This window comes from Cryptomeria japonica, chromosome 8 (assembly GCF_030272615.1).
Source record: "Cryptomeria japonica chromosome 8, Sugi_1.0, whole genome shotgun sequence".
In the NCBI taxonomy this organism is placed as follows: Eukaryota; Viridiplantae; Streptophyta; class Pinopsida; order Cupressales; family Cupressaceae; genus Cryptomeria; species Cryptomeria japonica.
Window position 1 is genome coordinate 721,095,964 of NC_081412.1, and position 16,090 is coordinate 721,112,053.

Here is a 16,090-nt window from a genome sequence, read left to right on the forward strand (position 1 = left end):
CAGATATGTTTCGACATGAACAAAAATTTGGTTTTGGTGTCTTGGCGAGTTTTTAATAAAATAATATTATAATATTGATATAATGGTCATCTTAGTCATTTAGTTAGTATTTAGAAACTTCCTTTCATGTCTTTGTCTTTAGTTAGTTATTCATTTCCGTTATGGAGAGATCCTCTTGTAATCTCCATTTAAGGAGCTTTAGTCTCCTTTTGCAATTATCAAATAATTAATTATCATTTCATGGTATTAAAGCGGAGAAAGATCTTTCGATGGATTTTAAAAGAAATTGTGGTTACCTAGAATTTATTTTCAGAAGTTTTTACGATTTTTTAAGAAAAATTGTGGTGGTGTTACCTAAAAGTTTTAATGATTTAAATAAAATTGTGGTTTTTTCTTGAATTTTTCATGAGAAATTTTCAGAAGGGTTTTCTAATCAATTTTTTTCTAAAAAAAAATCAAGGCATTTGTTGAAGATTTTTTGAGCCATTTCTTGAAGGGTTTTCTCATTTTTTTCCACAAAAAATCATGAAAGGTGTTGTTGTTTTGGGGTTTTTTTATTTTTTTTTTCCAAAAAAACATGGAAGGGTTTTGCATGATTTTTTCCATTAAAATCAAGGAGGGTTCTGCATGATTTTTTTCATGGTCATGGAATTATACCTTTTTTTACAAAACGAAGGTTTTTGCCAATTTTTTAAAAAAATCGTGTGTGATTTCAGCATTACATCAAGAATTTGATGATTTTTTACACAATTATGGTTTCTTGCAAGTTCCTTTTGGGTTGCACCTAGGGTTTTGTTGTGACGTTTTCACACATCGCCCCATTGCAAATAGGGACCCTTGTTTTTTTTTGCTTTTTAGGGTTTGTTTTCTAGGTCTTTTAGGGTTTTGTTAGTAAGCCTTTGCATTTTGAGTGTCGCCCAGGGGATCACATGGATAAGCAAGTCCGGTTTGAGTGAGGTCCTGATCCTGAAATTTGGCTAAGTCTGGAATGCCCTGATCCTGAAATTTGACTAAGTTTGGAAACTGAAAAACCTCAAAAAACTAGATTTTGCAATATAACTCCTGGAGGTCTGAAACCACTCTCAAACATCCTGAAAGTATATATGGAATATAACTTAAAGTATAATCACTTATACTTAAATGTTATATTCCATAAAAGTTATCCTGATAAAGAGTTCGAAAAGTCAAATTTCGCTCCTGTCCTTCACTGAGGATCCAGAGCGAATTTCGCTCCTGTCCCTCCCAGGAGGACCAAGGCGAAGCGCTCCTGTCCCTCAGTCAGGGACCAGGGCGATAATACTTATTTGAGCCATTCCTGACCTTGTTTGGACGAATTGAGACATCAAAAGCATGGTGAAGGACGAAATGAGCATGATAGAGCATCCAGACTTGATCAAAAACAATGAAATGATGAAGTTTTTGCCTAGAAGGTCAAATTCGCTCCTGTCCCTCACTGAAGGACCAGAGCGATTTTCTTTATATGCACATTTTTAGACCTTTTTTGGACATTAACTTTTATTCATAGCATGAAGCAGGATGATATCTTCCCTAGCAAGGACATTTCATGGTGAAAAGTGAAGCATTTGGGCCTGGAGGACAAAAATCGCTCCTGTCCCTCACTGAAGGACCAGAGCTTGAAATCCAAAATTGCCTTGTCCTTGAAAGATTTGAACGATTTCGCGAATTGAGAAGATCAAAGGAGATACATTTTATCAGTTGAATATAATTTGAAAGCACAATCATGAGGAAAATTGACCCTAGAAGCAAAATCGCTCCTGTCCCTCTGCCAGGGACCAGGGCGAATTTAAGTGATAGCTCCCGTCCCTCTCTCAGGGACCAGAGCGATTTTCCCTATAAGACAAGTTTTGGGCGAAGATCGAGTAAGTGTTAAGTTTGAGGCAAGCAAAGGAGGCGTAACGAGTCCGTTGAAGATAATTTGAAGATTGCAAAAACGCCAAGTGAAGCCCATATTGTCCTAGGCGCTCCTGTCCCTCTCCCAGGGACCAGAGCGATTTCTTCCTTAGACAAATCTCTCGCCAAGATGAAGCGAATTACATGTCAAGGATGAGTGAAAGGGGGCACAACAAGTCTGTTGAAGATAATTTTAAACATGGGCAAAGTGTGATTGAGCCTAGAAAATGAAGTTCGCTCCTGTCCCTCTCCAAGGGACCAGAGCGAAATAGTCAAATATGCTTAAACTTTGAAGGCCACGTTCGTTTCAAATGTTCAAGAAGGAATAAAGGACATCATTCTGCACCTTGAAGACAATTTGATATCAATATGATGGAAGATTTGCACCATAAAGGAAAGTTCGCTCCTGTCTTTCAGTCAAGGACCAGGGCGATATTCATAAAATCAATCATTCTTTCTAAAGGATCACATCAAGTCAAGGTTCGCAAGATCAAGGATATCATTTGCAAGGTGATGAACAAGGAGTAAAGCTTGAGAGATAGCAAATGTTGGCCAGAGCATGAAGTTCGCTCCTGTCCCTCACCAAGGGACCAAGGCGATATCCACCTTAGAGGGCATTCATCCACCAAATCAAGACGATCAAGCTCGAGTTTTTTGGCAAACATGCCAGTCTCAACGTGAGGATGGAGGTTTTGAACATAAAAGGCAAGAGAATCAAGACTAAACATCAAATTCGCTCCTGTCCCTTAGTCAGGGACCAGAGCGATAGGTTTGTGTCCTTACCTCTTCCAAATTTGGCGCTAAAACATTCTTTAGATTTTATTAAATGCTAGGAAAAAATCGATAAATTTGAAATCCAATTAAAGTTAGCATTTAACATTAGCGCATGGGTCTTTATTAATTAATTTTTGCCTTTTAAAAATCGAGTTTATTTAAAATTATAGGCATTAAATTAATTAATTATAAATAAAATGGGGCGCTTGATTTAAAATTTGTTTCATTTTACAAAGGTCGGCCTTTAAGTTTATTTTAAATTTGCCTTATTCACCAAAGTCGGCCTAGGGTCAATGTGAAGGTGAGCGCCTATAAAGGGAGGTGTTTATTTCATTTTCAAATCATCATTTTATCCTCTTTCATATGCGATTTTGGAGAAGACAAGGTGCGAAATTATCATCAAAGAGGAGTGCGTGTTTGTTTCAAGTAAGGCGAATTTGTTATCTTCAAGACATTGAAGACTCCTCCCCCAAGGTGGCGAATTGCTAAAGTGGACGTTCATTTGGAGAGAGATCACGTTGAAGCCATCAAATTTTGATTTGTGCCTAGGCGAATTCCTTTGTTTTGCATTCTAGAGTTAACTCTCAAGTGAGGTATGGCGATATGGATTTATTATTTTGATTTTGATTGTTGATCGTCATAGCCTTCAAATTTTGAATTTTGAATTTTGAATTGTAATAGCTCAATCGTTTTTTTTAGGAAATAATAACTCAAGGATTTATTATGAAGTTTCCTAAAAATTAATCTAATCTATGTTATATATTGCAAAATCATGTTTCTAATTTTGAAATGTTGTGTAGGCATCAAATGGAGATCTTCTCAAGGAAAATCAAGCCAGATCAAGGACGATCAAGCAAGGACAAGGACGACCTTCTTCGATCCAGCCTAGCATCGACAAGGACGGCCTTCTTTGGACTAACTTCATCAAGGGCGACTTCCCGAATCCAGCGTTCCAAGGTGAGGTACATCATCATCCTGCAAATCAAGGACACAAGAAGTCAAAGCAAAGGGTTCGTTGAAGAAGCAGATAGTTCCAGAAGAATTAATTAAAGCTAGCTTCTCAACAACATCAAGTTGAATATCTACCAAGTTCCAAGTGTCAAATGAGGTGGCATCCTAGTCATCGCTCATCCAGTCAGTGTGGTCCACCTCAGCATGTCCAGATTCGATGTACCTAACTCATGGAAGGTGGCACAAACTCCGGTGTACCTACCCCGGCTATCCATTGGTCGATTTTTCCAGAGAGGACATGTGTCCAAGCAATACAATTTTATCATTGGTCAAGCATTAAATGTTATGTAATGGTTGTAACAAACCCTAATTAGGGTTTTCATTGTTGAATCTTGGCCATTGATCTCGAATGGATCTAAGCCATTGAATTGTATTGAGGGCACTATATAAGCCCTGGCATTTCATTTTGTAAAGGCTAATTAGAGAGAGTTAGAGTTAGTTAGTGAATAGAGAGTAGTTAGAAGGTGATTAGAATAGCAATTAGAGTAGAGTAGAGAGAGAAGGCAAAGATTGTTGCCAAGAGGTTGTTGTAAAAGACTTGTAACTTCATTGAAGAAATGGTGAAATTTATGGGTCGATTTGACAATTTGCATGGTCTTTATACTTCTCATATTTGATTTCATGTTATTAGATGAGTGGAAGAAATATGCTTGATTGATGGTGAAATTCGCATATCCATACTACTAGCAGTTTGTTGATTGCAGACTTGCCTTGTGTAGTCAACTGGAATCATTTAGCTTAAGCGTAACTTCAATTGTCGCTTCTTCATTGATATGCATCAACCTGATGGTGTCTATGCCCTGCAGTGATGATTTGAACATCATAAAGCTTCCCTTCGAAGATCGCACTAGCCTTGTGGAGATGGTCCTGCGATGTCAAAACAAGACCTAGTTAGAGTTTCATCGAAGATCAATCATTGCTCCTACATTCTTAGTATTAGGATTAGATCCTCTCTTCGCCCTCATCTTTTTTCCTTTTTTTTCAAATCTAAGCTAGTAAGAGCCTGTGTTCCAGCAAAGCAGATCAGAAGTTCAATCATCAAATGTAAGTCCCCTTGTGATTCCAGCAAATCACATCATACCACTGGAGCTTATCCACACGTAGAGACCCTACATACAAGAACCTTGAAGTTTCTCCGATTGATCCTTTTCGCGATATCTTCAGCATTCGGAAACTTTACTCAAGAGAGGATAAGGTACCTTTAGGTATTTTATTCTGTGTTTGATAGTGTACAAAATACACGTCAACAGGTTTCTACAATGAACGGTGTTCTTTTGCAAAAGTTTTTCTTGTATTTTTTACAAAATCGTGAGTGTTGCTTCTTTTGATGATTTTGGCAAAATCGTGTTCTTTCAAATCTGTGAAGTTCTTGAGCAATTGATCTCAGTTTCTGTATCTTTGAATAGTGAGAAGGATAGCTTTGTTACCCAACATCATGTTGAAAGGATTGTGGTAAACTTGGTCATATCCAAAAGTTTTGCAAAACCAAGGAGGGTCTCAACAAGCTCATGTTCAAAGCATTTTGAGAAGGGGGCAGTCTTCTATGCATTTGTGGCCAAATGACCTGTAGATTATGTCACATCTTCTATAGGGTAGTGTTGACGTGCTTAAAATCGCATTGCTACGACTCCATCTAGCCAATGTAGAATAGAATGTACTCGCTAAGTATCCTATCCTCTCTTGAGATAAGGAAATCCCTAATGCTATTTCAATTTGATCAATGGGGACGACCTCAAGCTTTCGATTATCAGGTCTTGACTGCAGGATAGCTCAATGGTCGATGTGATTTGCTGGGAACACAAAGGGGACTTAAGGTTAGACGGAATCGGTTTCGAGCGAGTTCCCTAAATTTCAACAGTCCTATATCATTTGATTTTGCTTGGATTGATACTATCTCAGCTTGACTGTATGGTTTTTTTTTGATTAAAAAGGGGAAAAAGGAAGGGAAAAAAGAGATAGAGAATATCTAATTAATTTATCTAAGATAACATATTCAGGAAGATAGACAAAAACCTCAAAAAACCAGATTTAATATTATCAGCTAATAAAGCACAATGTTGTAAAATCTACTGCGATCTTCAAATGGAGCTAAATTTTCATGCTGCTAAACATAAATGCAAAACTTGACATCCATTCATTTGATGTTTAACAACCGAACTAAGCACACAAATGGGTTCAGACTAACCATGCAAGGGGAGTGACAATCAGCCAATCCTTAATGGTATGAACACCAAGGTTTCTATCAAATATTATCCTAAAAATACTATCTGAAAACAAAATGCATAACAAGAATATTAAATGGTGAAGAAGGAGACCATGCACTCACAAAGAAAAGAGACAACTTTAATTTCCATTAATTCTGCATGAATTTCGCCAGAGTTTCAACAACAATCTTAGACTTCATACAAAAATAAGGGAAAACCAACCCCTTTAAATAGAGCTTCAAATTTTGATGAATGGCAAAGATTAAAACAAAACAAGTGGCCCAGATTCATCAATACAACATAGTACCCATGCCCATAAATAGGAGGCAAAATATCAACAACCACCAAAGGAGAAATAATAACTACCCAAAAAGGCAATTAATAACTACCAAAAAGCAGCTCAAAAAGTGCAAATGCACGGAGCTCAAGATTTACAACTAATTTGGCAGTTAGAAATGAACTTTATGGCCAAAAAGTGCTTTTTAAGATTTTAAAAGAATTCTGCACTTTATGAAAGCACTTTTTATTTTTCTGTTGTAGATCCTTTCTCTAGAAATTCATCCTTGGCGTGCAAATACTCCTTCCAGAGGTCCCAACATGCCGCACGTTCTGCCCGAACATAGTCTTGAAATCTGATGCATAGCTGGAACAACACCATGAACTGAGGCATAGGAGGATGGCGTATTTTATATTGCATGCCCTCCAAATGACGATCTACATGCTTTAACCCATCCTTCCAGTCGGACCGATGAGCTTCAAAACACAAAATGTCTGAATGCAATCCACTGGCAAAATCTAGGTCCTCCGTGGAGAATGAGACCTTATCCATTCTCAATCTATACTCCCAATCCGGCTGCACTAGGTCATCAGACAAACTATTTTTCCAGCCCAGAACCATTCATCGGAGGATCCTTCCACCAAGGTCCCTCATGTCTTTCAAGATTTCCTCGCATTCCGCCTGCTCTTTATTAATGGTATCTTTTGTTTCACTCTTCATGGTGGCGGTCCAGTACCATTCTTCAAAGATGTCGATGTCATAGGGATCCAGGATAGCGGACAATGTGGGAATCTGCACGTGGGTCCAGAAAAGAGCCCTCATGAGGGAAAGAGTTGTAGCAACGACCTGATGAACCCTGAGACATTCCCTCTTTAGCTCGAACAATTTGACCAAAATGGTCTCTCGATGGTGGCCCATTTCCTTTACATCTTCAATGATCAGCTATCCCTTTTCCTTAATGTCTCGAATCCATTCCTTGACAGCCTTGGCGGTATCCCATACTCCTTCAAACTCTGTTGTAGTCCTTTGTGCCAATGCTGATGGAGGAACATGGGATCCGGGGGCATGATGCAACGGTTTCAGCAGGTGATCAATGTACCCCTAGGCCTGCTTAGCACGAACTCGGTACATGTTTCTCTCAGTAGTTATCTTGTCGAGTTGCCTGAGCATATTTTGCACGGAGTCATTGAACTCCTCCCTTTCTTGTTCTTTGGTGGCTCGCCCTATCGGGACAGTTGTAATGCTATAATTGGCCAATGCAATTTGATCTGTTGGCTTATCGACAGGTGGGGTAGCGATTTGGATGGTGCGGTTCCTCTACTCATCCTTGGTGATCCGGGAGCAGGTCTTAGGCTTTTTCTTCCCTTTGGACTTTGTTTCCTCTATGCGAGAGAAAATATCTTCCAAGTCGATAGGTGGCTTGGTGGCTGCCTTCCGCTGTGCACAAGCAACTAACCAGTCTTGAGGTATGATCTGCCCAGATGTTATGGCCAAATTTCCACTCTGCTCCTTAGAGGTTTCAGCTAGTTCACTGCATATCTGCAATTGATCTGTCATAGAAGGAGCAGATGCAGTATCCAGCCCTTTACTTATAGCTGAGTTCTCCCCTACCTCACTGAACAACTGTCAGGTATCCCCATGTGATGGTTGCTCCTTAGTTTTGTCGGTCTCGTGGGTCTCATCCCCCTTTCATTCTCCTTCGATGGTGGTGTCATCTTTCCCGGTACTATGCAGTTGTAATTCATGCCGACTCCCCTGGGTGAGTTCATGTATATCAGCCTCTCGATTGGACGAAATTTCTCCTTCCTCAACTTGATTTCTAGTTTCACTAGAATCAATGATCCTCATATCTGCATTTAGCTCATTTTGTGTCGGAGGATTATTAGCCTCGAATGCATCAACATTGCTCTGGGAGGGCGGAGCAGGTATATAGTCAAGTTCAACTACATCATCCTCGGAACTGGGGTCCTTGGATGATGAAGTGACTTCTGGCCTTCTAATAGGGATCTTTTCCCTTCTAGTCCTTTTTGACGTCCGAGTCCCTCTATTAGCTCTGGCTTTCTTCCTCTTTTCGGGTTTATCAACCTCTTCCTTTGGTGCACTTGAGGTTCCCTCATCCTCTGAGGATTGAAAATCGAGACTACCCATCATATGGTATGTGAATTGAATTCCCTCATGGGTTAGTCTCTCAATCTGCTGGTGTAACCAATGATCGATGTACCTCCCTGGAGCTGCCATAACTGCCTCAAAATCAGTAATCGGATCCTGAGACCAATCAATGCCCGGCAAGAGGTACTTTACTGCCTCAAAATCTTGGACCTGTAAGCAATTGTTAGAATCTGTCACTTGATCCGAGACCTGACGGTATTCGTAAAGTCACATCTGCTGCACACTTAACCTTGAATATTCACGCCGTCGGACCTCATAGTCATCAAAACAATTCTTCTAATAGCCCTCAATTGATTCCTTTGCTCTATAGCGCCTGCCATAGGCTCTTTTTGCCAAATTGTCATGATCAAAGCATTTTCTTGGGAAATGTTCCTATAGGCCATAAGATGCTAACTCGGCAAGTGACTCATCGGCTTGCACTAAATTCTTGAAATGCACATCAAGGTTACCCAAAATCATAGGGAAGGTGAATCCGGACTGCTTCTTATTTCTGAGTAGGCTGCTCGCTGGATGTGTTTGCCTTGCAACTTCCATAAGAATTACTTTGTCTGTTGGATAGCGTGGAAGTCGGAACAAAGCTCCCTCAAAGCCGGCTATCCGAATATAGAACCCAGGGAATTGAATAAACCAAGCGTTGTACTTTTGTACCAAAATGGTAGCCTGCTCTGAGAGCCTTATGTGCAGTCCCCCCTGCGTCAACCTGACTGGTGCATTGTGAAGGCGTCATTGACACGCTCATACTGACCCATTGCATAAGCAGGGTTGTTCTTTTCCCTCTTAGCTATGTCAAAGTAATGTAGTTGAGGATAGTAGTCGTACACCTTTACCTGATTGGGCCCGTTCCCGATTTCACCCTTCTTGATTAACCCTGTCAGTGGCTGGTATCGGGCGAACATATAAACTAGGTAAGAGGTCATGGTGAAGTGCTTCTTCTCTTCAAGTTCGACCAAATGGGTATGAATATTATCACTGATGATCTAAGTCCAGTCGAACTTGGATTTCCCGGCAAAGACCTGCTCCGTAAAGTAGAACATCCACTCTTCAAAAAAGTTAGATTGAGGGAGTCCCATAACCCGACTGAGAAAGGTGACCATATCACCATGCTCATTGTGAAAGTCACTTCTGGGGGTCTTTTTACCGATTCTAATACTCGGAGGCCTTCTCTCCTTATACCATTCTTCGTTTATCAATGTCCTGCATTTAGCAAGGTTCATGTCATATGCAACTTGTGCTTCATCTATGGTTGTCACAATGGGGTTATTCGGGAACGGGATGTCAAATGCTTCGCCAATGGCCTCAGGTGTGAAGTCAGCTAGCACCATATTTTCTAGAACTACCAATCTGGTCTCTGGCGGATAATGTCGGGCAGCCTCAACTACTAGCTCATAATTCTACATTGATGGGGGAAATCCTGTTGCCTGGGCGATACCACTTTCCATCATCCGCCTAGGCTTGCCATAGGCGTCAAGAGAATATACCCGGTCTCTGAAGTCCTGAATGTCTATGTGGCCCAAGTCAGTATTGCCTATGTTTTCCCATATGCTCTGGACTTTTGACTCCCTCAATCCTCCTCTCTGGTACTGGTATTTCATCTTCTCGCCTTTGCGAGGAAGGTCTGATTTAGAAACCCGAGATGTTCCGGCTGCACCAGGCATCTTTCAGGATTCCACCGCAAATTTAGGCATTTATCTTGCACAACCATACGCGGATTACGAGACGAGATGAAGGAAACAAACAGGTTAGTCAAAAAAGAGGATGACGTTAGAACATAAGGATCAGAGGAAAACTAAATTTAGAAGAAAGTACGATGCTTCAGCAAAAGAGCCTGATTAATTTGGAAATGAAATGTTATTAAGCTCTTCATTTAAAATTTGCTACTTTGTTGCGGTTCAAGGCTTGGGTGTTCAATGATTGCTAAAGTTGCACTCAAAGTCTTAAGTTCAGTTTTCAAAAATGAGGTTCAAAATTTCCTAAGTCTGAAATTTGCATTCCTGGGTTAATTTTCTTGACAGACTCTGCTTTAAATGCTTTGTTTGATGCCTTTCAAAAGGAAAAAATGCGGTCTACAAAATTTCACCATTTGATTAATTTTATATTATCTACTTAAACACATTTGACCAATCTTGCATTTATTTTAAATGATTTCAAAGGAGACAAAGCAAGCTTACCTGGCAAACAAGGTGTCAATCCTACGATCTCCCCAAACTTCAGGTTAGAAAGGCTTTGCACAAATTCGGCCTGCAGGGTCGTTCTAAAAACTTTGAAAATGCTCCTTTCCTTCAACTCACGTGATTTTCAAATTGCCCAATTTTCAAGCTGGAGGAAACACATGCAAACCCTAAGACACCGCCTAGGCTCTACTTCGCGACTTCGGTGCTTGGAGGGTTTTTTGCAAATTTCAAATCATGAAAACTCCTAACTTCCCCCCTTGCGATTTCCTGATCTTTGGCAATTTTCGGGGAAAGGAAGGTTTTTTGCAAATTGCGTAGCTGACGATTCTCCTCCTTGCGCGATTTTCTATTAGCTGAGAGAGGCGTTTAAGAAAAGCCTTCATTTTTTAGCGATTCGACCTAACTTTCGGGGTGAAGAGCCCTCTTGCAAACGTTAAGGCTTAACGCTTCAACATTTTGGTGAAAACCGGCTTGGGGGCGAAATCAAAAGGTTCGCTATTATAACACTTCAAGAACTTTAACACTTCTCGCAAAATTCGGGCTGGGGGCAATTTCGAAAGGTTTACTATTATAACACTTCAAGAACTTTCACACTTCTCGCGAAATTCGGGCTGGGGGCAATTTCAAAAGGTTTTAAACTTAAACGCTTCACTTGACCTCGCGAACTTCAGCCTTTAACCCTCTTTTTCAAACTTTCCTCTATTTTCGCATTTTACCTTTGTGCGCCGAATTTCGGCCTATACGGATATTTTAAAAAAGTTTCTTTAAGTTTTGCATTTAGCTTGGGCCCCGAAATTCGGCCCTTTTGCAAGCTTTCAATTTTTCTAACGTTTTGCCTCTATTCGCTGAATTTCAGCTCATAAGGCGATTTTGCAAACTTTTAGATTTTCTAACGTTTTACCTGTGTGCGCCGAAATTCAGGCTATATCGCTCCTTTGCCAACTTTTAGTTTTTTGACAATTCGCCTTTGCATGCTGAAATTCGGGCTATATCGCTCCTTTGCCAACTTTTAGTTTTTTGACATTTCGCCTTTGCGCGCAGAGATTCGGGCTATATGGAGCTTTTGCAAACTTTTAAGACATTTGACATTTAATCTTTGACCCCCGAAAATCGGCAAATTTAGGTGCTTTGAAAAGGTTTTGTATTTTATGAAATTGACATTTAGCTCCTAAAAATCGGCTTTTAAGGCACACTTGAAAGGCTTTCAACTTAGACGCTTCACTTGGGCGGCAAAGATCGGCCTAAAGGGGTATTTTAAAAACTTTTTAAAGTTTGCGTTTTCCAATGCTTGGGCGATTTTTCGGCCTAAAGACGACTTTTGCGAAGGTTTCAGCTTGGACGCTTACTTCATGGCGAAAATCGGCTTCCTGAGGGATTTTGCCAACTCTTATTTAATTTGTCTTTTCAGACCATAAGGCCTTTTTGCAAACCTTTTCACTTTGACGTTGCCCTCAGATTTGGCAAAAATCGGGTCAAAAGGATATTTCGCAAGGTTTTGAAACTTAGGCGTTTACTTCATCTAGCAGATTCCCAGGCTTACGCTATGACCAGATCTCCCTTGGACTTATTTTGGGCATTCAAAAATGATGCGAGACTCTCCGCGCGGAACTCCCAGGCGATGCGACTCAAAAACCCAAACACGCCCTTTCTTCAACGACCGCAAAGGTTACTACTTCACCACTTCCTGGATCCCAACAAGAGGGACGGCAGACAAAAATCAAAATTCGAAACTCAGCAGGACGAAGGCTAAAAAACAAAAAGAGGGGGACCCTTTCGGCGACAGGGAGTGTGTGCAATGCACAACAGGTAGGTGCCTACATGATCAAGTGAACATGTTGCATATAATCTTGAGAGATATATTCTTAATTAATTGAGGAAGATACGCCAAAATATGAGGAGATTTACTTACAAAAATTCTACATAGGTGGATATGGGAATTAAAAGATGGAGGGATTTTTTTTGCATAAAAGGAAAAGGGCTCATAGACAAAGAGCTGGTTATTTTTCTCCTTCTTTGTTGTAGTATAAAATTGTAGTCTGTGCATATTTATTATTTATAAACAAAATTTGCATTTTTGCTTGTTTCCTTGGCAGTTTGCTTGTAATTGTGAATGTAACAAATTAATTTTTTATATAATACAAGTTGAATTTTAAGAATTCCATGTCAAGTGCTGGTGCCTACAGTTTCATTTTGTGTATAGCAAATTGAGTAGAGAATGGTTTACAACTTGTTTGTTCTATCCTACAACACAAGTTCACCTTCTATGAAAACACACACCTGCACAGTAAAATACACATTTTATCACTGTTTCATGGTTAAAGGAAAGGTATGGACCATACCTAGAATCTCCATGTGATCAAATCCTAGTGAAGCTATCCCACAAACAACAGGTGACTTCACCTGACAAGAATTTATATCCTATTAGAACTCTTTGTACTCATCTGTGATGCCATCTGTTGTAGCTACTGGTACTATAAAGATACAAAATTTTCCAAATTAATGTGAAAGAAATAGAAAGCTTATTTTACCACATTTGTGGCATCGTACTTTCCTCCCAATCCTACTTCCAAAATTGCAACATCAACCTGAAAGTATTAAAATTCAACTTGCTTTCTTACATTTATAGTCAACTATCAATTGTTCTTCAATATCTCAAATGAATATGATATTGTGAAAATCATGGGCATTCACAATGCATCTCCTCTTATAGTCAAAAATAGTACATTAAAGTTAGAAAACAAAATAGTGCACTCCAGAACTGCCTCTCATACGTTACAGTTTTCCATTACTGGCTCTCACTCATCTACAGGAACAACAAAATTTATTATACAATTTTATTCAAAAAAGCCCACAGCAAACACTTTAGGTAGATAGTTCAAGAAGGCTTCTTAATAATAAGAAACTTTAAGATTTAAAATTCTCAACCCCTCCCTTTGATGGACATTTACATGTTTTATAACATACATTGAGTCTAGGTGCTCTTTCCAAATATGATAATAAGACAATATATGACTGCATATAAATATATGCAGATACTGTAAATAACAGCAGTAAAACAGACAGCTTTTGCATATTAGACTGATGACATTAATATCTAAAATGTTTATATTTTTATCAAAACCAATTGATATAACCTTTCATCACGTTGCTCCATATCTATCATTTCATTATAATTTTTCATAATAATGCTTCGTTTCCCATAATTACTTCTTAAACAGTTTTCACTTCAAACAGAAAATAATACTCAAGTCAGATCAGCAAGAAATAAACCCTTTTCCGCCTACAATGTTCCACTTATACCAGCAGTTAGCATGCAGTATTAAGAGGCTCGTATATAATTAGTGTAGACAAATCATATATGGCACAGCACTTAGTTCCATCATTTCTTTCTTAATTTTCCCAAAAAAAATGAATATATAACAGTGGAATTGTTTGAGACATTTACTTATTTCGGTGAGCTAATCCACTTCCTCAGCACCAAGTGTTCTAAAACACTCAGATGACAAAGACAATATATGCAAACACAATTTAAATGTTCAAATATCAAATTATTCTTTTGCAACTAGACAAAGTGAACCTTGGAAATAACTACAGTAAAACAATGAAATCAAGCTAACAAATACAATTACTCACCTTCTCTGCAGCAAATATTTTAAAGGCCACAAGAGTGAGTAACCGGAAATAATTGGGCATGGGCACATCCTTTGTACAGTTATCCTGCATGAGGAGCATCGATCTATAGTAAAGTTCCTAGCTTCGATAATGAAATAAACAAAGATAAAACTAGACATTGCATAAAAATTACAAAAAAAAAAAAAATAATATACCAAAAAATTTGACATTGGCAAGTAGATCAATGAAATGCATGAAGTGACAACAGAATAAATGATTAGCTAAGAGTTCCTTTTAATTCTAATCATACACATATAACAAAATAAACATTAACCGAATAGTATATCTCGACATATCTCTCTAGATATTCCATTCTAACACATGGTATTTCATATATTTGGTCACAGCAATTGTTATAAAAGCAGTAGGATTGACAGCAATTAGATATCAAAATTAATATATTGAACATAACTGTACCCACATTGCTGCTGTTTCAAAGGCAGTTCCATTTATATTGGCAACATCATCAAGTAAATAAATAAAACTTGAACATTCATCAAATGCTCCACTGAAGATTTCTTGAGGGCCACTCTCATTTTACCAACCAAGTTTCAGGCTGCTCCAATGTAACACTCTTGCATACCTTTGAACACAAACCTCCCAAGTATAAAGAATGATTCTAAGAAATATTACCGCCACAAGAAAGTGAAAATTTAACTATTATAATTTGTATTATTCAAATAGCCTTCAAAATGGATCGTTACAACATGATTAGACTAAAAGGATCCATATATCCATTAAGAAGTCCAAAATACAAGAAAATCAAACATTCAAAGGACCTTGAAAACCATCTATAACATTGGGACCAAGGGACATAATTGAATAATTAGTAAGATTTGTTGGCCTAATATATTTGCGATGTAAAACTCGGCGAGTTTCTGCAAAACTCGTGAGCCCTAATCGGGCATGAGGCACTCGCAGGAAAATTTGGCACCGAGTTTAAAAAAAAATCGCGGCGCTTTTTTCGCATTTTACTCGCTGAAAATTGCATTTACCCGTCCTAAAACGCGGCGGTAAAAAATGAAAAAAATATATATATATATGTCGCAAAAGCAAAAAAAGTTGAAAAACCTATTTTGCATGCCATTTTTTCGCAAAGCGACGACTGGTGCAAATATTCATGCAATTCCTCCACAATGGCGATGCAAAAATCCACCAATTCCATCTGACTAGGGCAGTAAAAATTCGCGCGATAGGGCAGGATTTGGATTCAAAAAAGGTTTTTTTTTTCTATCATTAAATAATTTATTATACTGCAACTTTAACACTGATAATTAATTTTACACTGCGTTTTTAAGATCTTAAGAGTTGAAGACTGTTATTTTTTAATATAGTGTTACTGTTAAAAATTATTAACAATTTTACACTATTATTTTAAAATAACAGTAGTAAATAACAGTTATTTAATACTGTTATTTTTTAATAATAGTATCACTGTTAAAAAATTAACACTGTTATTTTTTAATAAGAGTTAAGACTGTTATTTTTTAATAATACTGTTAATGTTAAAAAATTATTAACAGTTTTACACTATTATTTAAAAATAACAGTTTTTATTTAATACTGTTATTTTTAAATAATAGTGTAAAACTGTTAATAATTTTTTAACAGTAACACAGTAACACTATTATTTAATAACTTTTTAACACTGTTAGTTTATACTGTTATTTTTTAATAATAGTGTCAATAAATTTTTAACACTGTTATTAAAAAATAACAGTGTTAAGTTTTTAATATATTGAGTTATTACAATTTACAGTGTTAATAAGTTAAATTAGTTAATATATTAAATCGTTATTAATAGTTAACATTGTTGGCTCTCTGTTTTGCAGCTTTGCTAAAAGCAAATGGCTTCTACAGACAGAAAGAGAGACCCTTGCTGGAAACATGCGATACCAGGC

General features: G+C 38.0%; 1 protein-coding gene across 3 annotated transcripts in view; it reads right to left on the bottom strand.

Annotated features, from left to right (window-relative positions):
• LOC131074214 (folylpolyglutamate synthase) overlaps positions 1 to 16,090 on the bottom strand; it is a 334,535-nt gene that overhangs the window by 79,180 nt on the left and 239,265 nt on the right. For all 3 annotated transcript variants that reach the window (XM_058010777.2, XM_058010776.2, XM_058010775.2), the window contains exons 6-8: positions 14,151 to 14,234; positions 13,046 to 13,102; positions 12,857 to 12,917 (exon numbers count right to left, since the gene is read on the bottom strand). In XM_058010777.2, coding sequence (XP_057866760.1) covers positions 12,857 to 12,917; positions 13,046 to 13,102; positions 14,151 to 14,234 — 202 coding nt within the window. The remainder of the gene's footprint in view (positions 1 to 12,856; positions 12,918 to 13,045; positions 13,103 to 14,150; positions 14,235 to 16,090) is intronic.